Source organism: Lethenteron reissneri, chromosome 40 (assembly GCF_015708825.2).
Source record: "Lethenteron reissneri isolate LAM-NWPU_2019-01 chromosome 40, ASM1570882v1, whole genome shotgun sequence".
In the NCBI taxonomy this organism is placed as follows: Eukaryota; Metazoa; Chordata; class Hyperoartia; order Petromyzontiformes; family Petromyzontidae; genus Lethenteron; species Lethenteron reissneri.
In genome coordinates this window covers 12,422,128-12,449,907 of record NC_083818.1, presented here as the reverse complement: position 1 = coordinate 12,449,907, position 27,780 = coordinate 12,422,128, and the positions used below count along the sequence as shown (strand labels likewise).

The window sequence follows — 27,780 nt, the reverse complement described above, 5'->3', positions numbered from 1 at the left end:
CGCAGCACCACTCAGCACCACGCTCACGGGACAGACGGTGGCCGTCATTCTGCACGAATGCACGAAGAACTGTTGTTGATAAACACGTCTGAGGACATGTTTTGTTTTGCCAATCGCAACGCATCCTGTTGAAGCCGACCCTTGCCTGCTCTCCGCACCCACGACATTGCGGCTGAGCGCTGTGCCCTCCGCAGATCGTACAAAGCGCCGCGTGGGAGTCCTCTATTTGCGTAAAGTGGACTCGCAATGCCCCCTTGGTAACCGGTTCGCCGTGTTGGTTCGAACGTCGCTCACAAACTGAAATGCGTCGGTCTGCCGACCTCACGCCCCCCCCCATCCCCACACCGCCGCACGCGCCGAGCGGCTCCTGTTCACGCGCAGTGGCAGAAAGGGGGAACCGCAGATCAGAGAACAAATGCAAAAATAGCGACTTCGTGGAGACACTCTAAAGAGTTCGTGGACTTGGGGAAATGTCAGATGGTTGAGACTCGTGACGGAACGGCAGCCAAACGAGTGAGCGCCCCCGAGAGGGAGGCCCCAGCAGAGGCAGACGGCGCGGCGAGAGCTACGGCTCTCTGTTGACACATGTTGACACATTTGAAAGGATTGGACACATTCCGGCCATCGGCACAATAAGCATGTACAGATGACGCAAATCCACCTTGTAACAATAAGTCTGTATGTTATGTATCATATATCGTATTTTAGGGCCCAAGTAGGACGCATATCCAACGGGAGGTTCCTTGCCTATACACATATGTCTGTTCGCCAGCGTTGCTTCAACAAGCCCAACTCTGTTGGATGAGACACTGAATATCGAAACCGGCCCTCCTCAATTTTGCTTGAGTTCCCCCAATGCTGCTGAAATTAAGCACTCCCAGAAGGCCGCGCGGCCGATGTGATGTGTGACTTTTATCTCCTACGTGGGCGGACGGATGTGTGAAGGAGGCGCGTTGCCTGCTTCTTGGTTGTGTTACGCCGATGGTCGCGTTGTGTTCGAGCCCCGAGAGACGAGGCCGCCCTGCTGGGCTGGCCTGCCCGGCTCGTAAACGGAGAGAGCCGTGACCTGACGAGCAGATTCGAGTGCTCCCTCGTGCACACAATCGTGTACACACAATCGCTCTCCATGGCGACCGGCTTCCCCCACGATGACGATGGCCTGACGAATAAAGGGGGCGGTCGGGTGGTGGCACAGTGATACAAGTCGTGCCGAGAAGCAAGATGCACCCCGGTTCGATTAATAATTATCGTCTCGGGGCCCCTCTCTGTGTGCCGTGTGTGTACGTTCTCCCCCTGTTCCGCATGGGTTTCCTCGGGGCTCTCTGGTTTTCCTGCCGTAGCTCACAACACGCGGCCCAGTGCAAGGGGTGTTGGCGAAACATCCCCGAGCCCGACAAAAAGTCTTCGGGCTCATTGTGTGGCCTGCGCGGGGGTGAGCGAGTCGCCGGCGTTGTTGTTGCGGACACGCTCCTTGCCCGAGATTATTTTCCGGCGATCGGACAGGAGACCCTTGGAACGGGTGCCGCCTGCACGCCGAAGTGGCTGGCGCGTCGCTCACGTCGCGGCCACAGTAATAGCGCGCGTGTCACCAACTCTCTCCTCCTGAAGCCCTCTCGTGGTGGCGAGAAGACCTCGACCTTGACATTTAACTCCTGAACGTGTTGCTGCCACCATCACGCGCAGGACTAGAACAGTGTCATTGGTCCTGCACGAGATGAGTTGAACAACAACAGCAATGATAACACTGTGTAACATATTTCATTTTTAAAAAAATGTTCCTGGGTAGTAAGTGTTATTTCCTAATTGATTATGCCTCAAAAGTACAGAAAATGGCTCTTATTCCCGACAAATTTTGCTTTTGTGACCAGGACAGTGATATTTTGAAATTTACCTATTCTCCAGAACATTCCAGATAGATTCAGTGCTGAGTAAACTTGGAGTAACTTCTAGAACATTCTACAACTTTCCAGTAATATAAATAGTTGTATAAATAAGGGGCCTTAAGCCCACCAGTTCAGTTTAGTTCCAGCTGCCTAAGTGGATACATATCTGCATTTTTCTCAGATGGCATCAAGAGGCTGAAAGCATCCGGCAGACGCATTTTGCTATTTCTGCGGCCAATTTATCAAGACAAGAGATAAAAAAAAGTACTCTGTGGAAGCATCTTCTAAGATGTGTGAGGCCTACAAGGCATATTTCGGCATGCCTGTCGGGGATCAAGACAAACCCTGAGCACCTCATTTCACCTGCGAGCAATGCAAGTCGCAGATCATAGGATGCGCCGCCAACCTTTTTGCAGCTTCTTCACCCGTCAAGATGGGCTCTGCTTCTGCCACAATGTGACCAGTCTGTTCGAGGCCATCGGAATCACCTGTCACCAGAATGAGTGGCGCCTCTTCATTGACAGCTCATCCAGGAGCACCAAAGCCGTGCTGCTCCATAATGGTAACAAGTACCCGTCTCTTCCCCTGGCTCACTCTGTGCACCTCAAAGAGGATTACAACAGCATCAAGACCTTGCTGGACGCCTCAAGCATTATGAGTATGGCTGGGAGGTCATAGGAGTCTTCAAAATGGTGGCATTCCTGATGGGTCTCCAAGGCGGTTTTACCAAGTGCCCCTGCTATCTTTTCCTTTGGGACAGCAGGGACACCAAGGCGCACTACCACAGGCGGGACTGGCCACAGCGGACTGAGTTCTCTGTGGAGAGGAACAACGTCAAGTGGGAGCCACTGCTGGACCCCGGAGGGTGCTGATGCCACCACTGCACATCAAATTGGGCCTTATGAAACAATTTGTGAGAGCTCTAGATAAGGAGTCGGCAGCCTTCAAGTACCTTCAAGACTTATTCCCTAAGCTGTCTGAGGCAAAGGTCAAAACCGTTGTCTTCATCGGACCACAGATAAAGAAGATCCTGGAGTGCAATGAATTCCCCAAGAAGCTCACTAGTAAGGAGAAAGCGGCTTGGGACAGCTTTGTCGCAGTGGTTCGTGGCTTCCTGGGCAATCACAAGGACAAAAACTATGTGGAGCTGGTTGAGACTCTGGTGAAGAACTACGGCTGTAGGATGTCCCTCAAAGTCCATATCCTTGATGCTCATCTTGATAAATTCAAGGAGTACATGGGAGCGTACTCGGAGGAGCAAGGCGAGCGATTCCATCAGGATATACTGGACTTTGAACGCCGCTACCAAGGACAATATAACGAGAACATGATGTGAAACTACATTTGGGGACTGATTCGTGAAAGTGATTTACAGTATAATCATAAATCTCGAAAAACTACTCACTTCTAAATCTTTTGTAGTCATTTTTGTATTACTTTCGGATAAATACATTTTAATTCTGATTGATAATTTTTTTTCTGACTTTGTGTGAACGAAAATACACAAATTCGCCCGTTTTCTAATTTGAAAATAGCTACATTTCTCAATATCACTGTCCTGGTCACAAAAGCAAAGTTTGTGGGGAATAATATCCAATTTTTATACTTTTTAGGCATAAGCAATTACGAAATAACATTTACTACCCAGGAACATTTTTTTTACATAGTGTCATTAATCCTTCTTCCATTAATGCGGAACATTATTGACGACTTTGTTGAGTCATTGTTGTTGTCATTTTTGTAATCAAGAGGGAGCAGCAGCCACGGCTGCCTTGGCACCCAGACGCCTGAGGCGTCGCTTGGGCACCGCCGCTGCCTTGGCCGCTCTGGTCATGGTGGCGGCGGGGCCACGGGCTGCCTTGGCACCCAGACGCCTGAGGCGTCGCTCTGGTCACGGTGGCGGCGGGGCCACGGGCTGCCTTGGCACCCAGACGCCTGAGGCGTCGCTCTGGTCACGGTGGCGGCGGGGCCACGGGCTGCCTTGGCACCCAGACGCCTGAGGCGTCGCTCTGGTCACGGTGGCGGCGGGGCCACGGGCTGATCCGTGAGCGTCCGTCCTGTACCGCCCCCTGGTGCCAGAGCCCTGCCGAGGCCTGGCACGCCACGCGGGCTGCACGCGGGCGCGGCGGCATTGTGGAGAGCGCGAGACGTGCATGGCACTGCGGGCAGGGTTATAGCAGCCCCTACAAACAGTACACCGGTACATTTAACGCGTAGACTTTAGCGACCGATACTGTGATTACTGTGACTAAAACCCCAATATGTGCCCGACATCGCTTGCACGTGTGGCAAATGCTATCCAAGTACACGTGGAGCTACTCTTTGGTTCTTTCTTTTTTACACGTGGAACGTTGGGCCAACGTTGATCCAACGTTTCCGACCACATGCCAACGTTGGCCCAAAATCCTAGCGTTGGTAGCTCTGCTGCACGTGACCTGTAGCCCGGTTTACCGGGGCACGATGGCAGGATAGCAGGTGGGTTGATCCCCATCCAGATTCCATCTTCACGGGGATCGAGTGTTGTAGCGCCTCGCACGCGTGCGGGTTTTTGTTTCCGGTTATTGCTGTTCCCTCTCACGTGTATCAATACTCACGAAGAGAATCGGCCCAAACATCCCAATGTCGGGTCACAGAATGTGGAAAGCTGTTGGTGGTGCCCGTCCTGGCTGCCTTCCCACTCCCTTTTGAGATGGCAAAAGTCGCGTGCATGACAATGTACGGAAATGCAACGTAAATAAAACAAAGAGGATCGCGTCCCACAGCAAGCGTCCTCGCCGTGGAGTGGACATTTTCTCAATACGACACAAAAGCCACCCACGACCTGGAATCGCCGAAACGTCACCGTGCGTGCGGTGTTCCCGCACGTGTTCACACACGCACGTGTTCACACACGCACGCACGTGTTCCCACACGCACGTGTTCACACACGCACGTGTTCCCACACGCACGTGTTCCCACACGCACGTGTTCACACACGCACGTGTTCCCACACGCACACACGTGTTCCCACACGCACGCTGCAGACAAACCCATCGCGGGGGGCCACGGACCAACATGGCCCCGCTGTCGCCCCCAGGCAGACTCGGCGCCTCTTGTGTTACCCCTGACCAAATTATCTGGCTCAGCCGCCTCCTCGGTGTAAGATTGTAGTTGTTGTTGTGCATCGACATGAAGCTGCACGACGCAGATGAAGGGGAATGTTCTGTCCGAACGCGTCGCTTGTGTGCGCAACGGCCCTGGTGAATGCGCGTACCCCATAGCGACTCAAGTCAAGTTACTTTGTTGCCACAACGTTGGTAACAACGGTTATAACCACGTATCAACGTTGGCCCAATGTCATCATTATCCAAACCGCGCATCTCCCGTCAAGAACGATTGCGATGGCCCTCAACCACACGTCTCGGTCCGCGGGCCGGTATTTCAAACTCGCAGGGCCACGTGATGATTGTTTGACGAGGGGAGGCCTGACGATAGGAGAGCTGCACTCATCTTGTGCTCGGCAGTAGTTGTACTACAGTGCACTACATTGCAGTGGTAGCACGTGGCTTGAGCTTTGGCGTTGTGCAGCGCTGTGGAGGCAGCAGCAGCAGCAGCAGCGAGTGTTGGTGGATCGCCACAAGATGCCGTGAAACTCCCTTCCCGTGGGCGTCAAGGAGGAGCCGTACCCTGGTTCGCCAGGAGCAGGCAGTGCAGACAGTGGACTCAACGCCATCTGTTTCCATCTATACGGAGATAAAGTGTTGTTCCCTCGCGCAAGGGGTGCGATTTCTCCGGGTCCTCCTGTTTCCTCTCACGTGAATAATAAACACCCGTCATTCATTGACTGAAAACATCTTAAAATTAAAACTCTACGTAATAGGACGCTCCTGATAAAGAGTCATGCGACTGGATAAATAAGTCACATTTTAACAACAATTTGTTTGACTGAATTCTCATCATGGTAACGGGTGGCGATGAGAACCGTGCCTTCGACTCTACGAATGCTGTCCCGTTGGCAAGAGTGCGGGCCAACGGGTAACCCTGTTACACCAGCGGTGGGTCACCTGGTCAACCATGGTGGCACACACGCCTGTGACCCAGCGCTTCGGGACCAGGGTCGGTGGATCACGTAGATCTGTGAAACTCTCAAGCCCTCTCGGCTGCCAGGTGGAGAAACCCTCCCGACGTTTTCAATTTTCCATGTGACACGGTTGTTTTTGCTTTGACTTCTCTTTACTTCATTGGTGGAACTTTATTTTATTTGCTTGGGGTTTGTAATTTTGATGACCCAGATCAGTCTTGCAAATAAGACTCATCATAGCCTCTTGACTTCTCAACTGGTTAAATAAAATAACCTTGAAACTCCTTCAAAGGAATTGTACTCACATTTTAATGCATAGCTCTCCCGAGTAAGAGTTTGAGGCTCAATTATGCTTTCTTGCATGTTTGTTAAATCTAAAGAAACCAACTTGGGTTCACATATTTTTGATATAATCAGCAGGGTTTAGTCCTGCCGAACAAACACCGCTACCTTCCCCCGATGTTCTGGTTATACAATCGCTACTGGATGACATTTGTTCAAAGGGCTAGCGTGACAATGAACGAAATCTCTCTTGATTTGAAGCTTTTGTGACTGTAAGGAATCATACTCTTAGAGTTTTTTCGGTTAAGTCCCGTAGGTAAAAAAATAAGTAAGTAATAAAATACTATAGATAATTATAGAAATAAAATATTTATTTTATTTTAAAATAATTATTTTATTTCTTAATAATTATTTTATTTATATTATTATTTATATTATTATTTAATTATTTTTTCCTACGTGAATTTACCGAAAAAGCCTAAGAGTATAGAAATCGCTCTTATTTATATGGAATTACAAACGGAAGTCTGTTCCTCGATTGGCCACAGTGCCCCTCAGCAGCACAGAACGGGTGATTATTGTTGTTATGAGTTTCCGAGGAGAGCCTCAAGAGCCCAACTCGTTGTCAGGAGAGGGCAATACCAGGCATTCACAGTAGAGGGCAATGCCAAGCCTCCACAGGAGAGGGCAATACCAGGCATTCACAGTAGAGGGCAATGCCAGGCCTCCACAGTAGAGGGCAATGCCAGGCCTCCACAGGAGAGGGCAATACCAGGCATTCACAGTAGAGGGCAATGCCAGGCATTCACAGTAGAGGGCAATGCCAGGCCTCCACAGGAGAGGGCAATACCAGGCATTCACAGTAGAGGGCAATGCCAGGCCTCCACAGGAGAGGGCAATACCAGGCCTCCACAGGAGAGGGCAATACCAGGCATTCACAGTAGAGGGCAATGCCAGGCCTCCACAGTAGAGGGCAATGCCAGGCCTCCACAGGAGAGGGCAATACCAGGCCTCCACAGGAGAGGGCAATACCAGGCATTCACAGTAGAGGGCAATGCCAGGCCTCCACAGTAGAGGGCAATGCCAGGCCTCCACAGGAGAGGGCAATACCAGGCCTCCACAGGAGAGGGCAATACCAGGCATTCACAGTAGAGGGCAATGCCAGGCCTACACAGGAGAGGGCAATGCCAGGCCTCCACAGGAGAGGGCAATACCAGGCATTCACAGTAGAGGACAATGCCAGGCATTCACAGGAGAAGGCAATACCAGGCCTCCACAGGAGAGGGCAATACCAGGCCTTCACAGGAGAGGGCAATACCAGGCCTCCACAGGAGAGGGCAATACCAGGCCTCCACAGGAGAGGGCAATGCCAGGCCTCCACAGGAGAGGGCAATGCCAGGCATTCACAGTAGGGGGCAATGCCAGGCCTTCACAGGAGAGGGCAATACCAGGCCTTCATAGTAAGGGGCAATGCCAGGCCTCCACAGGAGAGGGCAATGCCAGGCCTTCTCAGTAGAGGGCAACGCCAGGCCTTCACAGGAGAGGGCAATGCCAGGCCTTCACAGTAGAAGGCAACGCCAGGCCTTCACAGTAGGGGGCAATGCCAGGCCTTCATAGGAGAGGGCAATACCAGGCCTTCACAGTAGAAGGCAACGCCAGGCCTTCACAGTAGAGGGCAATACCAGGCCTTCACAGTAGAAGGCAACGCCAGGCCTTCACAGTAGGGGGCAATGCCAGGCCTTCATAGGAGAGGGCAATGCCAGGCCTTCACAGTAGAGGGCAATGCCAGGCCTTCTCAGTAGAAGGCAACGCCAGGCCTTCACAGTAGGGGGCAATGCCAGGCCTTCATAGGAGAGGGCAATGCCAGGCCTTCACAGTAGAGGGCAATACCAGGCCTTCTCAGTAGAAGGCAACGCCAGGCCTTCATAGTAGAGGGCAACGCCAGGCCTTCACAGTAGAGGGCAATACCAGGCCTTCACAGTAGAGGGCAACGCCAGGCCTTCACAGTAGAGGGCAACGCCAGGCCTTCACAGTAGAGGGCAATACCAGGCCTTCATAGTAGAGGGCAATGCCAGGCCTTCACAGTAGAGGGCAATACCAGGCCTTCACAGTAGAGGGCAATGCCAGACCTTCACAGGAGAGGGCGATGTTGCGATGTTGGATAACGCGACGGAACACGATTTTTGTTCCTGGGTAAAACGTGTTAGTTTCTAATTGCTTTTGCCCCAAAGGTATAGAAAATGACTAATACTCCCCACAAACTTTGCGTGGCAGGAAACCAGTTCATCCGGAGAAACCCCACGCGTGGGAGGTGGGCGACAGCCTCTCCCATTACAGACGAGGCAGGTGGAGACGTGAGCGTGAGGTGTGTGTTGCGTAATCTGAATCCGCCCGTAAAGCACAAACACAACCAGGGTGAACCAGCGAGGGGTGCCACGTTGGTCACGACGCCACTCTGCACGAAGCGTCGTGGCGAGGAGCCGTGCGTTTCGTTTCGCTCCGCAGGAACGAATTCGCTGTTGTTGAAGGACCCGTGGCTGTCGGGACTTGTCGCCAACTCACCCCGCGAACCTTCCGTGACCTCTTGAGCTGCGGGGTTCGCGGCTCATTGTCCCTGGTCACTCATAAACCCGGAACTCGTGAGGAACAGAAGGAGGAAGCCTCCATAAAGCTCTCACGTCAAGTCATTGTGTAATCTCGAAGGACGTGCACACCTGATACTCACCAGTGAGCCAAACTTACAATGTGGGCTTTGTTGAATGCACGCACAGCAATAAACATTAGAGATGGAATGTGGCTTGTGCTGCTCAACCATCTTCTTGGTGGCTTATTATTAAAACCGGAATCTTTTTTTAGTTCATTGTATTTCGGGAGTCAAAGGAACCGTGGCTGAAATGCCAACAAAACGTAGTAGTCCACCACGGTGGACCTCCACCACAGTGGACCTCCACCATAGTCCACCAGCACAGTGGACCTCCACCACAGTCCACCAGCACAGTCCACCACAGTGGACCACCACCACAGTGGACCTCCACGACAGTCCACCAGCACAGTCCACCACAGTGGACCTCCACCACAGTGGACCTCCACCATAGTCTACCAGCACAGTGGACCTCCACCACAGTGGACATCCACCACAGTCCACCACAGTCCACCAGCACAGTCCACCAGCACAGTCCACCAGCACAGTGGACCTCCACCACAGTCCACCAGCACAGTCCACCAGCACAGTCCACCACCCACAGGGGACCTCCACCACAGTCCACCACCACAGTCCACCACAGTGAACCACCACCACAGTCCACCAGCACAGTCCACCACAGTGGACCTCCACCAAAGTGCACTACCACAGTGGACGTGTTTTGGGGACAGAGGATGGAGCTCTGCTCACACCGGCCGCTACTCATTTAATTGTTGCTGTTGTCGTTTTTCTCATTTGTCATTTTACTTATTTCTGGAAATCCAAGGTGAAGATTCTAAAAGTCTAGTGTCAAGACGTTGCAATGCAGGCACAGCTCAAGCGCAGAGGCTGACTCCTCGTGATATTTGGTGGCCTCAGGAATGAATCTGAACTTTTACGATCGACCAAAAACAAAGTGGTGCGAAACAGGTTCGGTCTTATATCCTGGCCGGACCCCGAGCTCCGTGAGTCGATGTGCCTGGCCGGTGACGAGGTTGAAGAACATCTCAGAGGAGGATGAGGCATTGTTCAGCGGATGATTTGTATCTTTCGCCAGTGAGCCCTCGAGAGCGCCACAGCTTTCTCCCGCGTCTCATGCAGGTAGTGAGTGCACCATGGAGGGGCCTCGTGAAGGACGCTGCTACTGGGCAGTTGGAGGCAGTCGCCCTCCAACAACAACGGAGGGCGGAGGAGCGACTTCTCACAACAACGAGCGGAGCGCCCGGTGGATAAAACGTAGCGAGTTGGCCCAGGGTGGAACACAGTTGGTCCATCTGCCAGTCATCTCAGCAGTCAACCCTTGGCTTGTCAGTCTGTCCCGTGACCTGCCAGAAACGACACCCTTCCACACTTCACGTGACGGCCTCAAGGTGCACCTAGCCTGGCGCAAGCGTCGAGGTGACGTCACCGCCACATAGTAATACTCATGTATAAGGCGCAATTCATCCAGGGATATCAGTGCGCCATGCATGAAGTTTGGAAAGAAAAATACCGTACGACTAATTCAAGTGTCCACTGGTCATACATGGGAAGTGTAGGCCAGGCGAAACAGGCGAATCTTCAGAGAAGACCTCAACATGGCAAGTGGCTTGGCCTGTCTGTGAACAGCACGATGCCGCGTGGCTGACAGGACGCGTATGGTATATGTGCAGTACACGTATACACAGAAGTATGTGGATACGTGAAGATATGTCTCATGTGGAGGAAGAAGTGTGTGGCCCCGTGTCTCCCTGCCCAAGCGCTTGCGGGCGCAGTGGTCCAACATTGAAGCCCACGGGGCTTTCCTTCAAACACAGCACCTGACACTGACATACAAACTCAACTATTTAGATCTTGATTTGAAGCTTTCGGGACTGCAGGAATGACGCTTTGGTTTTTTCGGTAAAGTCACGTCGTCTAATAATTAAATCATAATTTATTTTATTTCTACGTGACTTTACCGAAAGAACCGAAGAGTGTTTGGATCTTACCAAACAAGGACCACTGCGATAAAACGCCCTTTTTCAGATGTGCCTCAAGCTGCTTGTGGTCACTGGCGAAACGTCGTACTCAGATTGTAAATGTTGTGGCTTGGCTCTCCAACACACCGGTTCGTGCTGTACTAGTATACTATACTACACACTACACTACTATACACTATACACTACACTATACACTAGTGCTGAACTAGTGACGAATTGGCCACGTTCTGTTGACGTGACAACCCTTACTAGTTGGCTGTGTCGGATGGCGGAGGGTTTTAACGACACATTTATATATTTACGCATTCTAACCCGAAAAACCTCTTTTGTGGATGTTTTAATTTTAGTGCAACATAAAACCCCGACTGGCCTTTAGCCACCTAACGCAAGAACCACGCCCCAATCCCACAAGCCCCTCCCATGTATTCAGCCCCCCTGCCTCCCCCCTCGACTTGAATATGCAAATTGGACCCAAAAACTCGTTAGGCTCCGCCCCCTGTGTGGATGGCCCCGCCTCTTGCGACGAGGCCCCGCCCCGTGGAGCCCTCAGGAACCGGCGCGGTCCGTGCGCCCACCAAACTGGCGCTGTCACCGCCGGTGAACGGGAGGGAGCTGCGGCGGGCCACCTCCAGTTGATTCCAGCTGCCCCCAGCAGCCCCACGAGTTCGCCATCTCCGTGTGCCGGCAGACGCGACCCGAGCTGCCTGGGTAAGTGCGCCATGTCCCCCGTGTCCCCGTGTCTCCGTGTCCCCGTGTCTCCGTGTCCCCGTGTCTCCGTGTCTCCGTGTCTCCGTGTCTCCGTGTCTCCGTGTCCCCGTGTCCCCGTGTCTCCGTGTCTCCGTGTCTCCGTGTCTCCGTGTCCCCGTTTCTCCGTGTCTCCGTGTCCCCGTGTCCCCGTGTCCCCGTGTCTCCGTGTCTCCGTGTCCCCGTGTCTCCGTGTCTCCGTGTCCTCGTGCTCCCCACCCTGCGCCTCCTGGACTGATTGTGGCCACGCTTCTGAACACCAAAACCAAATCAAAGAAGAGCATTGAAACTGCCCAAGTAATTAAAACGATAAAATGCCGTACATTGCGGAAGTAATTTATAAACTCGCCAGATGTATATAAAAACAAAACATCCTAGTCAGATTCTAGATTTGAAGCTTTCGTGACTGCAAGGATTCATACTTTTAGTTCTTTCGGTAAAGTCATCAGGTGGGACCGTCACAGCCAGATGCAGCAGATGACGGAGACTTGTGTTGCCTCCGAAACGTCGTGATTTTATTATTTTATTTTGATTAATTTTTATTAAAAAAATTTACCTACGTGACTTTACCGAAAGAACTAAGAGTATGAATCCGAGTCAGATTTGGCACGGTACATAAAATACAGAAATTAATATCTGGTACAAAATATGCATTACCGAAGCTATCAACAGAAGGTGTGTACAGGATTAACTGCACGTGTGGTAAATGTTACGTTGGGCAAACAGGACGAATGATCAGCACGAGACTAAAAAGAACATCAGAGAAATATGAAATACTCCCAAATACAACTGTCAGCAGTAGCAGAACACGCGTGTCAACAAGGAGAATCTATCGAAATTGAAAGAAATCTAAATAACTTTAATCGAATTGCTACCGCCTTAGTGCTGCGCGGAAGCGAATCATCACATAAAAAATTATTTAAATGAATTCCTACAAAGAGTAACGTACTTCAATAGGGATTACCGTTGGTAGGGACATTTTATCAAACACAATAGACAGGAAGGACAAGTTGAAAGGGCTCGCATAATGCACATCATGTACGTTGCCTCAGTAACCCCCCCCCCCCCCCCACATTGTGCAAGAGCGCAGAAGGGTGGTCACCACATCTACGCCTCTAGATAAGGAATGAAACAGTTAGACTTGTCCCCGAATCTGGCTGTCGCCTGATGAAGCTGGTTGTAAGTACTGGCGAAACGTCGTACTCAGATTGTAAATGTTGTGGCTTGGCTCTCCAACACACCGGTTAGTGCTGTACTTGTGACGAATATGCATGTTCTGTTTACATGACAACCCTTACTGGTTGGCTGTGTCGGGTGGTGGTGAGTTTTAACGACACATTTATATATTTACGCGATCTAACACAAAAAAACTCTCTTATGGATCAATATACAGCTCGTTCACCCATCCCGTGATCTCACCTGTGACCCACCTATTTGTGTCTCTCACCTGTGACCACCTCTCACCTGTGTCCACCTCTCACCTGTGTCCACCTCTCACCTGTGTCCACCTCTCGGTGTCTCTCACCTGTGACCACCTCTCACCTTTGTCTCTCACCTGTGTCCACCTCACGGTGTCTCTCACCTGTGTCCACCTCTCACCTGTGTCCACCACTTGGTGTCTCTCACCTGTAACCCACCGCGTGATGTCTCTCACCTGTCTTCTCGCGTGCCCGTCTTACCCGTGCCCACCATCGCTGGTCTCTTGAGGCGGCTGCCTCTCCCGTGGTGCTGTTGTCACCAGGCGAGTGCCGCAGGCAGCCTCGTGATGGGAGATGGCCTCTGTAACTTCCCCATCTCACCACGGTGATGAGATGTTTACTACCTCGCCTGGTACACAGGAGGACATGGGTTCGATCCCGACCCTAACGCCTCTTTATTTCTGGAGTTTGCGTGTCTCTCTCTCTCCCTGTGACGGCGTGGATTGCTCTCTGGGGTCTCCACAGAAGACATTTAGTTGAGCTGTGCAGGGTGCTTCAAACATGTTTTTTACACTTGTAAGAATTTGCAACAATACCACGAGAAATGTGCCTCCGGGCTCTGGAGACCACCTGGACCAGATTCCAGGCACGCGTTGACAACGATGGTGAACTGACCTTTTAAAGCTATTAACATTTGTCATGTTACGGTGTATCATCCGTTATTTTTCCATTAAAAAGATGAAGCACCCTGCAATCCGTGGGCAGGTCGCTTCTGAAATAGAGCTGCCGCATAGTGGGCCTCTGCTTGGACAACAGAACGAGTTTATTGTTACTTTATACCCACGTGACTTTACTGAAAGAACCAAAGAGTATGGATTCCTGCAGTCGCGACAGCTTCAAATCAACATAGAACTAGTTTTATCGTTACGTGTCACAAGGGGAGCCGCACGGTGGCAACTCCCTGCCCAGCACAGGGGCCCAGGGGCAGGGCTAGAGCACTGGAGGCAGCGCACGCCTCCTCCACATCCATCTCCGTCCCTCCACATGGAACTACAAGTCCCATTCTTAGACACGCACGGCCTTTCTGGCGACTGCGGCTTTGGTTCAGCGCAAGCAGAACTCTGAACCGGGTTTGACATTAATTGTCTCGTCAGCAGAGTCACGCGTGCTGCACCTAATGCTGGTGAACTGCCAGATGTTCATAGGCAGGGACCAGTGGCGCAGTGGCGACGACATTGTCAGCTCAGGGGTTGCAGCAATCGGTCAGGTGGGGCCCCAATATTTGATTTGTCTTGCACGGTCGCACCTCGGCTGTTAAATATCGCGGCTCATGTTGTCAAAATCAAATCAATGCGGTCTCAAACATGTCACGCTGTAGCGGCGCTCCATCTTCGTAAAATACGTGTTTTAGTTATTTTACACTGTTGTTGAAAAGCATCTCGTGGTGGTTGTCAAGGGGGGTCCAACTCATAGGGTTGGACCCCCGGGGGGGCGAGGCGCGTTCTGCAGAGACGGGCCTCGTTACAGGGTCACGGGGAGGAGGCGCGTTTGTCTGCGTATTGATGTTGTCACTTGGGAACTTGAGCCGACTGCCTCTGCCGGAGTACAGTTCCATCGATGGGGTGGGGGTACTCGTGGATTCTGTGCGTGACGGGAGTGAGCAGCTGTGTCACCTTTGGGTTCCAGAGCGCGGGTCCCACGTTCATGCTCGGAATATTCACCTCTACAGTGAATTAACGTTTCCACGTAAAACCACTGATGCACACAGCCCTACCTGAGAACGTGACTTATGTAACAGGTGAGTAATCTAAAATACGATTCCTTTTGGCTAGCCTCCTGCTGCCGCTGCTGCGTTAGAGTGGTGCATGAGCACAGTAAATAAACAAACTAAACACGTTCGTCAATTAAAAAAAAACACACTTTGGCTTTAAACATTAGATAGGCGACGTTTCGGGTAGTAAGCCTTCATAGCACAGCAAAACATGCACGCGCTGTGAATTTGGGCCATTGCCCGAAACGTTGTCTTGATGGGGGTGGTAACCCCACTCCCATCACCCCCCCCCCCCCATAGGTGACGCCTATGGGGGGGGGGGGGTGCGGGTGGAGCCCCCACCCTCGTCCGGCAGGGGAAGCGTCTGGAATCCGCGTCTGCTGCTGCGGCTCCCCTGGAGCCGACACCACGGCGGTCGTGCAGTGGCGACGGGATTCACTTGAATCAGGTTTAGACGGGAATCGGTGGAACGTGCGGAACCACGAGAATTCTGCGCACGATGATTCCGCCTTTACCCTTCCGGCACCTTTATCATCGATCTGTCGGGGCAAATCGTGTAAACGAAAGGTGGCCGATTCACATCCGAAAATCAGCTGGTAACTAAGCCGAGCCAGAGTTGAGCCGAACCAGAGGTTGAGCCGAGCCGTGATCGGCCCACTCTCTCTTCGCCTCGGGACGTAGACTGTGGGGGCGCCGTCTCTGACCAGACTCTACAATTTAAATTCATATTCTCCTGTCAATCAAATGGCTTCCATTGACACCCCGGAACTGTGACGTGTGATACAATCACCTCAGCAGTGCTCGATTTCTGGCGACATCTATCACAATTACATATTACATCATTCAATATTGTTTCCCATTGAGATAACCACGGCCATTTCCCTAAACGTCCCCCTATTATTTGTGTATTTTGTTTCCTTTTAAGGCCACAACCGTGAGTATTCAATGATGTTGATTGCTATCAAGACCTGATATCAATATATCATGATCAACGCACACACGTGTGCGTTGATCATGATATATTCATAGCTATGGGGCTCTTTCATAAAAGTCAAGACTGAATGATAAAGATTAAAAGATATTCAATATGATATCAAGATATCATTGTCAAGATACAGTATGCATCGTCTTCATACTGGCAAAGGGGTCCCATAGCGACATGGAGTGTTGTTGACGAACGTGTTTTTGTCGCTATTCGTGAGATTTAATTGATCCCCCATTATCTCTTTCCACTCCTCCCACATGCCGCTCTCAAAGGCTGCACGTGGAACCCGGCGGGCTAACGCCTGGCTACGGTTGTCGCTCGCACGATGTGGAGCCTCCCCCGTGAACTCGTGATCCGGAATCGTAGCAATGACCACACTGCTGGGGTCGGGCTGTGTAGGGCCACGAGATCTACTCTCCTCGTTCGCGCTTTACAATCGCAGTTGTTTTTGCTCCGATTTCTATTGGCCTAATTGCTGTACTTTATTTTTTACTTCTTTGGCTTTTGTCCTTACCGTGACCGATGTCACTCTTGCAAATCCTGCTTTCTGAGTTTTCACCCGGTTAAACAAAAGAAACGTCACAACGGTTATTTTTTTTCTAAACCTTTACATTTGCTCTTTAGAATACACGACGCGACCCCCGTCCTGAGAAGGCCCTCGTGACGTGAGAACACGCGAGGTGGCGGCGCGGTGTCTCGCTCGTCGATGGTTCCACGTGGCGTGCCGTGAGACCCGAGGAACGCCCTCGCGAGAGAACCAGCCCAGCTGGTTCGTCCTGTCCGCAGCGGCGACCGGCAAAGCCTCTCGGCCGGTTTGGCCGCACCACGACACGGAAGCGGCGCTGACCATTCGCGTGCACGCCCAGGCAATCTGATCACGACGAGATATATCCACGGCTGGGCGCGTTATCAACGCACACCGGTCCTGGGCCTCCCCTTGGTCGACTCAGCCACAAATTAGTATCTGGTGTGATGTGTAAACATCATCACGAGGCGGCCGGGCGTGATGCTAGTCACCCACCCTCTCGTGTGCATTTCCAGCCTTCGTAGGTGCTCGCTCTTTGTATCTATGTTTATGAGTGTGTATAGTTTATGTGTGGTTGTATATGAGTATGGTGCACGTGCAATGTGCTGTGTGTGCGTGTCAACTAGCATCCTAGACACATTGGCAAACAGAGATGTTTCATCTGAAGGCAATTTCCCAAGTGAAATATATGAATGAAATAAAAAAACATTTCCACAGCAACCGGTGTTTCTCTTGCGTGTCGAGAGGCCACTGTGGCAAGGGAGACGCTGTGTTTGGACCCCGGGCAGCCATCATGATGATGAAAGGTGAATTTTTTTGACATTTAGATTAATTTATTATATAATTACATTTTGTAAAATTGAGCAAACAAATAGCCGAATCTGTGGCTGGCAGATTGCACTTTCTAACTGCCTTCCAAGTGGCAGGCTATTCAGATACCTTGCGACGTTCAGCTTACATGCCACACGTGTTGCGAATATTTTGGCTGGACATTGAACAAAGACGGTCACTGCATCGCACGCTTTCAGATGCACTTCTGCGGCCGTCTGGAGCGCTCTTCCTTCCGATATTAGGAAGCCACTGGAGCTATGCACTTTTAAACCTCGATTGAAAACAAATTTATTTAGAACTGTTTTTTGTGTGTACTTTGTTGTCCTTCCTCGCACCTCCGATGAGCACGGTTGGCGTTGTACGGCACGAAAGAAGTTCATAATACATGTACCACCTTGTGGCCATGTTTTCGTGAACTTGTAAAGTAGACGGCCACAATAATGAGAAACGTGAGGACAGGATGTGGCGTGGAGGTTCTGGTGATTGAACACACAGGCTTTCACAACCAGTAGTATGATTCACAATTGACTGCGTCAGATCTCCGCGTGAGTACGATGTGTGTCGTACACCCTCCTCCGCCCGGCAACTAATTGATGACGTCACGTGATTAATAAACGTAGCCAGTTTATCACTGGTTCAGCAGCACCACCGGAGTTGCTTGAGAGCGGTCCACACACATTCAACAATTGGGTGAGGACCTCTCACTGATAGTTATAGCCAGCACCATCAGGCAGCTGCCAGAATTGTGAAAATGCCGACTCCAGTCTTGGGGCTGAAATAGGTGTTGTGATGTCATAAGCGAGTCCTCACAGGTGAGCAGAAAGAAGCAGGCAGTGATGCCTAGAGATACAATGGTTAGTAATACATGGTTTGTAGTAACTAGTTAGTAATGTAGTTTTAATAACGTTATCAACATTAATCGAATGCCCTTGTTGGCAGGCGGGTTCCTCAGCTGCCGAGAGCGGGTGTTTGTATTTGATGTTCCACTGGTGCTTGCTTAATCTCGTTCTCATCTTTCGTCTTTCATTCTATTTGTGGCCAACACACCTGCTTGGGATGATGGTGATGATGATGGGGGTGGCGATGTGTGCAAGGGTTTTTTTATGTTCCCGTCGCGGAAGCGTCGCGGGGATTGTAGTTTTTTTAACGGCGCTCTCCGGTTTGTCGCGCTGCCCGCCGTGGGGTCTCCTGCGTTGCCGCCCATGCCGCGCGTGATCACCAGGGCCATGAGGTCACGGGGTCGGCGCTGGAAATTCACTAAATATATCCTGACTGAAATCGCTGGACCCAACCCAATGTTTGTGTTAATTTGTATTTATTTTTTTCCCTGCACCCCATCCTCTGGCTATGGAGGCAGCAGCGGAAACCGGCGCCGTCGCTGACCGTGCTCCCCCCCCTCCACGAGCATGCCGATCCCGCGCAAGTATGTCATCTGTGTCCTCTCGGTCATCATGGTGGCCTCCTTCCTCTTCACGCTGCACGGCGTCGAGAACCTTATGCCGTGGTTAAAGGCGATGAGGGGCCTGGGGCCCACGGCGCCGGCGTTGCCGGCATTGCCAGCAACGCCAGCACTGCCGGCCAAGCCCGCCGAAAACTACACGGAGCCGTGCTATCCACGTGCCAACATCGCGGCCGAGGTGGCCGACTTTGGCTCGCTGCCCCAGCACATGCAGCAGTTCATGACGTACCGCCACTGCCGCCGCTTCCCCATTATCATCGACCAGCCCAACAAGTGTGCCGGCGTGAAACCCGATCAGCCGCTGCTGCTGCTCGTCATCAAGTCGCTGTCGGAGAGCTACAGCAAGCGGCACGCCATCCGCCAGACGTGGGGCCAGGAGGTGGCGGTGAGAGGCCTGCAGGTGCGGCTGCTCTTCCTCATAGGCGTCTCCGACAACGAGGCGCGCCGCCCCCTCTACAACCGCTTCCTGCGAGAGGAGGCCGCCAAGAACGGCGACATCCTGCAATGGGGCTTCCTGGACACCTTCTTGAACCTGACGGTGAAGCAGGTCAACTTCCTGCACTGGCTCAACCACAGCTGCCCGCACGCGGCCTTCATCTACAACGGGGACGACGACATGTTCCTGCACACCGTCAACCTGGCGGAGCTGCTGCTCGGGTACCCACGAGGCGACCTCTACGTGGGGCACATCATCGACGACACGCCGCCCGTGCGCTACGTGCCCAGCAAGTACTACGTGCCCAAGCAGCTGTGGCCGCACTCGTCGTACCCGGCGTACGTAGGCGGCGGCGGGCTGGCGATGGCCGGCTCGACGGCGCTCAAGTTCTTCAACGCGTCGCACTCGCTCGAAATCTTCCCCATCGACGACGTCTTCTTCGGCTTGTGCGCCGAGTCCACGCACGTCAAGGTCATCAACCACCTGGGCTTCAGGACGTACGGTGTGGATGCCCTCCTGGCCTCGAACCGCGATGCGCTGCCCAACAACTACGTCCTCAATGAGCTCATCTGCGTGCACAAGTTCGACCCTAACGAGATCATGGTCATGTGGCAGAAGGTCACGCAGGACCTGGAGAAGAAGTAGGACGTGAACGGTGGAAGAGATTGACTGCGGTAATTTTTTTCACGGATTATTTTTTACCACACCCTTACGAGTGCCAATGTGACGGAGAAGCGTGGGCATGATTCTACCGGAGAGACGCCTCCATTCCCTCCCCCACTCCCCCAAGGCTCTATCTCTAGACTCGGAATGGTGGTTGCAGTGAGGGATTAAGGCCTCGTTACATACCGAATTAGAAGTGCATTCGTCTCGCGGGCAGGGCCCGTTGGTTGCCAGGTGACCAAATGGGCTGCGAGATGTTTTTTTTTATCTCCCCACAGGTGTTTCACTCGTCGCCTGTGTTATTACCTGTGCCTTCCCAGTAAGCTGACAACGCTGGGCCAACGTTGGCATGTGGTTGGTCCAACGTTGACCTAACGTTCCACGTTCGCTGAGACTGCACATGCTGCTACAGAACACGGGTGCTCTGATGTCACCGGATGAAGTTGATGCATAGGCAATCGGACTGCGTGGAAAGGCCAAGTCCGACTTCTCCTGCGATCGGGGCATGGACGGCAAAGATGTTGGTGCCCGCTTGTGACGTCGTTTTTTAACTGTGCGATGACGCCGGTAGCATTTCCAACGTCACAATACCACGTGCGCAACCGCACGCTATATTTATGCATTTTAATTTATGCTGTGTTAACCGCGTCTCTCTACGCGCCGTGTGTAAAGCGCTGGGACCCCGGTCCAGTCCCCGGCCCATCCCCACAATGGGGCGGCCAGGCAGCCTAAGCCACCGGGACCCGGCACTCGTGGTGTCGCTCATACCGACGCGCTCTGCGTGTGGCGTGCGCGCCATGCCGCCCGCCCCCCCACTCCTGTGCCCTGGTGGCGTGGCGCCAGAGCCGGGTGGTGCTGCGTCACTGCTGAGATCGGCCCCGGAATGATGGCCCCCGGCTCGGGGGTTAGGCGAGGCCCAGGCCGACCTGGTTGGATCAGCAGGGAAATCCACGCCAATTTACGGTCACACGATAACACCCAGCGTGGAAGAGTAGGCCAAAATAACCTTTCGTGGGTGGGGGGGCCCCTTCCTGCGGAGCTGCATCTTTAGCTTTCCCTCACCATAAAATGTGGCCGATGACCGATTCACCTGAAATGTGCCGGGTCTCATGAGATCCTGGGAACTCGACTGCACGGGCTGGCCGTAGCCGACGACACCGGATGGGATGACCGCCGTTACGTAGTCGGCGGTGTGGGTTGCGGCAAGCCTGCGTTTTCAGTAGAGACTGATGCAGCAACTTCCACTGTTGTTCTCTACTGTCCTGTGCTCCAATGTCTGCGCTCCCTCCGCAGCCTACTCCACATAGCGAGGCCCTCATCCAGCAGTGGATCAACTAATGAGCTGTGAGTGTATCCGTACAGTACAATACACAACTAGTGCACAGTATTCCATCATTGTAATTATTACATGAACATAGATTATTAAAATGTGAAGCACCTAATTTAATTAATTCTAGCTCTTGCTCTGAAAGATGTTGCCCGTGTCTGCGCCATTGCTACCCTGGCCAGTCAAGGGAAACGTGAGGCCCCAGTAGATCGAAGGAGGAAACCTTCCCTAGGCCTTGATCGGAGCGAATGTTGAAATATTCACTAAGCACAGGATACAGAACATTTTTATTCAGTACAGAGACGAGGCAAATTATCTTGTTTTTAATCTATAATTAAATAGGTGGCTGAGATATTAATCGCAAAAGTGCATACCCGTGTACCACGCGGTGGGATGTCTCTGGTAATTCTTGATTATTTGCCGGGTGGTGGTGGCTATGCACACCTGAAACCTGGCCCTGTGGGAGGCAAGGGTTGGTGAATCGCACAAATGTTGTGAAACTCCTTTCCCGTGAGCGTCGAAGAGGCGACTTACCCTGGTATTCCAGAAAAGGGGAACAAGCATGGGTTTTCTCCGGATGCTCCGGATTCCTCCCACACGTATAAACACTAATTAATTGGCTTAAAACGTCTTGATATATCGAGGACCGCAGAGCTTGGGCAATTGTTGGTAACACCAGCTCACCGCCTGGCTGCTACCTTCCCACTTGGCCGTGGGCTGCTTGGTGATTGTGAGATGCAACTTGTGTGAACGCCGCCACTACCGTTATACGTGTATTACATATGTGTGTAAAACTACACGTCATTATCCAATTCCCTTGAAGCCATTTGTATAATAGGAACTGCATTGCATGTAAACAAAATGCCGCTTTCTCTCGATCTATGCGCTAGTAGTTAGATTCCTTCCAAAAATGTGGCACACAAAACGAACCCGCGCGAGGCAGCTGCCTGCCGAGTGGTGCGTACATTACACACAGCTCCACGTCTGGCCGCATCGCCACATCTCGAGTGCATTCAAAGCCGCATTATATAGTATAGCGAATTTTGGGTATAAATAGGTGAGCTGCATCTCCACAAAATTACACAAACCGAACCCACATAAGTAGTTATAAAATTAAGCGATTTAACATCAGTTTAACACGTAGGCTTTCGCGACCAATATCATTCATAATATAAGTTTTAGGGTTAGATCGCGTAAATATATAAATGTGTCGTTAAAACCCACCACCACCCTACACAGCCAACTAGTAAGGGTTGTCACGTAAACAGAACGTGCCAATTCGTCACGAGTACAGCACGCCGGTGTGTTGGAGAGCCAAGCCACCTCGATTATGGATGATTTAATATCTGTTTACTTGAATGAAAAAGCTCACCACATTCGTCAATAACACTGGTCTTGAAAGAATTTGTTTTTGTTATATAATGGGCAAAGTTTGGGGCAGTGGCCCTCCGTCTTTCTTTTAAGGCCAAAGTGTCGTCATGGATGGACGTGTCGGGGTTTTTATTCCGTGCCGACTTGTAAAAACAACTTGGTTTACAGGCCGAGGTGATCTTTTATGGCGTTTGCCTGTACGGCATGCCCATCAATTACGCAGGCGACTGTTCACGTCGGCGCTGTTATTTATGAATACGATCTCCGTACGGGTCGGTTATGAATGTAGTGCCCTGCATCGCAAAATGGGCATCAATGGTCTTGGGGAGACGGGAACTTCAGTCGTAAAGCCCGACAAGTGGCGCGGAGGAGGATTTATTGACGGGGAACGCTCGAGTGACGTCCGGCATGGGATGCATTTGACAACTGGACATCTGTGACAAAGAGCTCCACAGCTCATCGGATTCCTCCTCCAGGATAAAGTAGAAGATTCTGATTCTGAATTAAACCGAACGTGTTTACGCCGCCCACGGTAACAAGAGTGACGTCTGCTTCATTGGCAGAAAAGCAACGGTGAAGATGTGGCCGCTCGCACATGCTGAGTTCTCTCTGCGCTTTTGGGGTTCGTCACCATTAAGCACCAGACTTACTCCCCAAACGAACTTCTCAAATTCAATAAACCAATCTTTGTTCCATGTGTCAATATCGCCATCATTAAAGTAGGCATTAGTGCACATTAGAACATTAAAAACAAATTCTCGCCATTCTTTTAGAATCCCATCCCAGCTTCCCCCTCTGTCCTCAATCAAGGTGCTGGTACCTCCCCTCCCACCACCTTAGCCTTAGTCAGGCCTGTCGGTCCACCGACAAACTCAATGCTATCCAACAGCAACATTTTCCCATTGCCTTTCACCGTAACATTAATGCTGACGCTTACCCGCACATGGGTCGGGAGCAGAGGCTTCTGTGGATGGAGTTTATTTGCCAGTGACCTGGTGGGTCCCTCTAGCTCGGGGCCTCGCCACTGCGCTTGTAAGACGAGAGCAATTCTGTAACGGGGCACTGGAGGTGACGGGCACTTTAGCGTTCGGGTTCGGGGCAATCGTGGGTTCACGTCGGTGGTGGTACGTTAACCCAGGGCTTGGTTTCACACCGACTATTTTTTCGCCGGTCGACTGGAGCAGTTGACACGTCGTCATAGCATCCGCTGCCGCGATGAGAAGTCTCCTGGATGTCACGTGCCAGCTACGGAAACATATATATATTCTGGGCAGCCGACATGTACAGACGTGGCCGAAATGAAGCCCTGCGTTAAGCCCAGGAAATTTGTGTTTTATTGTACAATATATCCAAGGGAACGGTTCCGATTGACGGTGGTGCAATACTCAATAAAAATTTACATTTACTGAAACGGCATGGCCTATGTGAGCTTACCTGGGAGGCGCGTGTGTGGGCGCGGGATGCCGCTCACTGGGCGGTGCACGCTCCCTCGTTGTGCGCAGTTCATTATAAACAATCTAACCCGGGGAGGAGGAGGAGAAGCAGCAGAGCATCGGTTGGCGTGCTCCCCGCTGTGAGTGTGGCGACCTGAGCTCCGTGGCCAGCCAGCGGCTCGCGTCGTGATGTCTTCACTGGTCCCTGGGCACCGCCACCTTCACCAACCCAGTAGAAGCACATGCGCTCGACGAGTTGAGCAATCTTCTTTCATATGATGTCGATGCAACAACTACAACTTCACATTCAGGTGGTCAAGCCAGATAACCGCGTCAGGAGCAGCAACGGAGTGTATCGCTGCGGAGATGTCTCCTTTGTATTTGTGGATCGGTCATCGCATCGTTAAATGTTGTACGGTCTGTTCTGGATGACCCACAGTCGCAAACTGGAGAGTTTTGCATCAGGCATCTATTTCCGCCACGGTTTGTGCAGAATGCGGTTTAGGGTGGGCCATGATCTTTGTAAAAGGTCGAACCCAGAGATCCGCTGATGTGGGTCTTTCACGAGGTGTTCGCTTGTGAGTAATAAAGCAGTGACAGCGCGGGGAATTTCCAAAATGTGACGCTGGTTGCCACGCGGTTGACATTGAAGACTTGACATCTCACGCCAGGGGGGAAGAAGCCTTTGCCCCGCAGGATGATGCGCGTGTGGCCGGGGATCTGCCATGCTGAGTCGCGAGGCTTGATTTGGGGAGACGAGCTGGCCACCGCCGCTGCTGCTGCTGGCTGCTGCAGCGAGTGAGACTGCAGTAGAGGAGGAGGTGGAGGGGAGAGGGAGGAGGACAAGGTGATGTGGATTCTCTGCTGTGCCGTAGAGGCGATGGTGATCACTCTCAACATCGCAGGGCCAGCCTCTTGCTATGATACTCGCGCAGGCATCCGTCTGTGTGGCGAAGCTCGTGGACAGCTTCGTGCGAATCGGGGGCTGCTGACGTGCCGCGATGCGGGTCTATTTATAGCTCCGTTTATCTGGGACGTTATCACGACTAAATCTGAGACATTTGCGAAATTAGCTGGCGTATGCTCGATACTGATCAGTTATCGCACGCAAGCACGGTACGAATACCTCAAGGTGCGAAAAATAATAATAAAAAGTCTGTCTCTCCTCACTAAATATACAGCAGTGCGTTGTTTATTCTTAAACATGCGAGCCTCCCAGATTAGCATCTTTCCAGCAGCCCGCACGCACCGGTGGTGAATCGCTTCCCTGTCACCCTTCTATCGCTACTCACAACAACACTTACTGAATCACTCACTCAATCACCAACCACACTGCAGGTCACAAAACTTCTTCCTTCCCTCGCACTACACTGTGGAATTCCCTCCCACCATCATCTTCATCATCGCCACGGTGGCGAGATGTTAACCCCCTCGCCTGGTATGCATGAGGTCGTGGCTTCGAGCCCGCCTCTGACGCCTGCTGCTGTATATTTGGAGTTTGCGTGTCTCTCTTTCTCCCCGCGGGCGCGTGGATTTTTCTCCGGCTCCTCCGGTTTTCCTCTCCACGTTTAGAAACACGCATTCACAGACTGTGGCTGCCACTCTACATGTCCACGTGATAAGCCACTATCATTTGTGTTAGCCAGTTTGCTTCTAACAAAGATCTACGTTCCCTTGACCGAAAAGGCTTTTATATCTTCAAAGTATCGTAACAACAACCGCTTCAGTAAATCAAGGGTGGCCAACCAGAACAAGGACCGTCCTCCTCGTGCCAAAGCCTGCGCTTGCCCCGTGGTCACACTGGCCAGCTTTAACTAGGAGATGTCCCGCATAGCAACGCGGCTTTACAATCCGCTCGTCTTTACATCGGGTGACCTTCAGCAGAGTCATCATCGGGACGTCGTCTTCTTTCTAGATTCTTCTTCCGCCGCAGACGGACGGCAGAGCGAATGCACGACGGCCTGAGCCGTACTCGACACGCGTCGACGACGAGAGACAAACGCAGACGAGACGATGCCGACCGACAAGAGACGACATCCTCCACTGTTGAATACAGAATGAACAACAAAACGCAACGCCTTCGCCAATAACACCATGGCCTTAAAATACAAGTGATGTATAAGACAGGCGACGTTTCGGGCAGTGGCACTTCTTCATAGGGCATACATTCATATCAAATAATGGTTGTGTTTGGAAGCAGGGACATTGTCCGAAACGTCGCCGATTATATCAGTCAGTTTACTACAACATCACCATCACCACATTGGTGGTGGTACGCGTTGAGGTTGCATTGTCGTTAACTGTGATTGTGCACCTCTGCCAACACAGCAGCAAGCTTCACCAAACAGTTAGTTTAAGTCTTGGATTAAAGCACAGCCCTGGAACGTGAGGATTCACTAATTGCCGGACAGGTGAATCATTCCATGGATACGTCTGTCCCATGACGTGTGACGGGGAGGCGGTTGGAGCTCTCCACATCGATCCCCGTGGGGTAGACACTGGAATGTGGGTTTTCAGGGGTTCGTCTGTGAGTCAATGCAGCTTGAACGTCGACGTGATTGTGCTAAAGTTGCGAAGAGACAGCATTCTCATCGTCACCTGTGACCACCCCTCTCTCTCTCTAGAATAAACATGCCCAGCGTGCATTTACGGCATCGTAAAGATACGGTCGTATTGATATACGGAACACAGGTCCACATTCACCCTATGAACATCAACATTGTATTGTGTAGACTTTAAGGCTTCCATCGACTCACACGCTCACAAAGAGACCTATAACTGCCTCTGCATAAAATAAACATAACCAGCGTTTCTCTACGGCGTCGCGAGGATACGGTCCTTGTAATATAATAAGGAACACACGTCCACATTCACGCTATGAAAATCAACATTGTATTGTGTAGACTCCCGTAGATTTACATACACTCATACAGACACTCGGACCCAACACAAGACCTGTAACTAACTGCCTACCGCGTCGTGTGAAGTTGCTGTATTGATTCCGACGTTGCCATGGGTCCCCCCACACCGTGGGGCCGGCGAGGCGAGGCTCACGGAGCCAGCGGAGTCGCGAGCCGGGCGAGCCGCGCGAGCCGCGCGCCCTTGCGGAGGTGCCCGCATCACGAGGTCGGTGGAGTGAGCGGTCGGTGTCGCCAACTGCAGCGTGCGTGGTGCTGTCCCCCAGCCCCTGTTTGCACAGCCTGTTCTATGTAGCTGGAGAGCGCAGTCTGTGTGTACCTTGGCATCATTGGTAGTTCTTTGTGTCCTTTGTTGTGACCGGGCCTTTGAACAAATATTAATATTTGTTTGGTCTTGGTCTCATTTCTATTTGGTTGTCTTTGAACTGATTTCTATTTGCTTTATTGTTGTACTTTGTGGTATTGCGTTTGTCGTTTCTGTGACCCAGGTCACTCTTGCAAGTGAGAATCGTTCTCCACGACCTGACAGAGCCAATCAAATCGAGCTGTCACGTGGGTAAATGTGCCATCTGAGTTTAGTTTTTCAGCGAACCGGAAGAGGAATGTTAAAAAGCAAGCAAACTCTCTACGGTGCATAATTGAAATGTATGGATGGCTCCCTCCTCCTCCTGGGAAGTTTCTAGACCGTCCTCTGGTGAACAGCCAGAGTCGGTTGCCAGACATTGGATACAGCACCGAGGCAGAGGGGACCATTCTCATTGTGTATGAGGTCTGAATGCTGGGCATGGTGAAGAAGCGAGGAACAGATGTTGTACACAGTGGCAGCGGGTTAGGATCAAGGTGGTCCTTTGGGAAAACAAGAGCGTAGAGAGAACTAGAAAGGAGACGATTAGATACACGATGAAGGTGGCAGCGATGGACGACGAGATGAGAGAATTACGGATGAGGTGGCCAGGACGCATCCCCATGGTGAGGACAGATCCCGAGAATGTGGGGACGGACGTGCAGATGGACGTGCAGGGCAAGAGACCG

At 51.8% G+C, this 27,780-nt stretch overlaps 1 protein-coding gene and 1 long non-coding RNA gene across 6 annotated transcripts; one reads left to right on the top strand and one right to left on the bottom strand.

Moving 5' to 3' along the window:
• The first annotated feature begins 11,369 nt into the window (after positions 1-11,369).
• On the top strand, positions 11,370-23,808 carry LOC133352502 (N-acetyllactosaminide beta-1,3-N-acetylglucosaminyltransferase 3-like). Of its 4 annotated transcripts, none has more exons than XM_061568185.1 (3): positions 11,370-11,574; positions 17,028-17,116; positions 18,499-23,808. In XM_061568185.1, the coding sequence occupies exon 3, from the start codon at positions 18,548-18,550 to the stop codon at positions 19,679-19,681; it is 1,134 nt and encodes a 377-aa protein (XP_061424169.1). In that variant the 5' UTR covers positions 11,370-11,574; positions 17,028-17,116; positions 18,499-18,547; the 3' UTR covers positions 19,682-23,808. The 4 variants fall into 4 exon arrangements, with proteins under 4 accessions (XP_061424169.1, XP_061424168.1, XP_061424166.1 ...); XM_061568184.1 differs by having other exon boundaries at positions 18,495-23,808; XM_061568182.1 differs by lacking the exon at positions 17,028-17,116 and having other exon boundaries at positions 18,495-23,808.
• A 144-nt stretch (positions 23,809-23,952) lies between these two features.
• Positions 23,953-26,950, bottom strand: LOC133352503 (uncharacterized). Of its 2 annotated transcripts, none has more exons than XR_009756272.1 (3): positions 26,804-26,950; positions 25,696-25,873; positions 23,953-24,634 (listed from the first exon to the last, which is right to left on the bottom strand). It is a non-coding gene; the product is annotated as an uncharacterized LOC133352503 (long non-coding RNA). The 2 variants fall into 2 exon arrangements; XR_009756273.1 differs by having other exon boundaries at positions 25,706-25,873.
• Positions 26,951-27,780: the final 830 nt, after the last annotated feature.

Excerpts from the sequence above, each read along its gene's own strand:
- LOC133352502 (XM_061568182.1), top strand. The coding sequence starts at position 18,548 with ATGCCGATCCCGCGCAAGTATGTCATCTGTGTCCTCTCGGTCATCATG.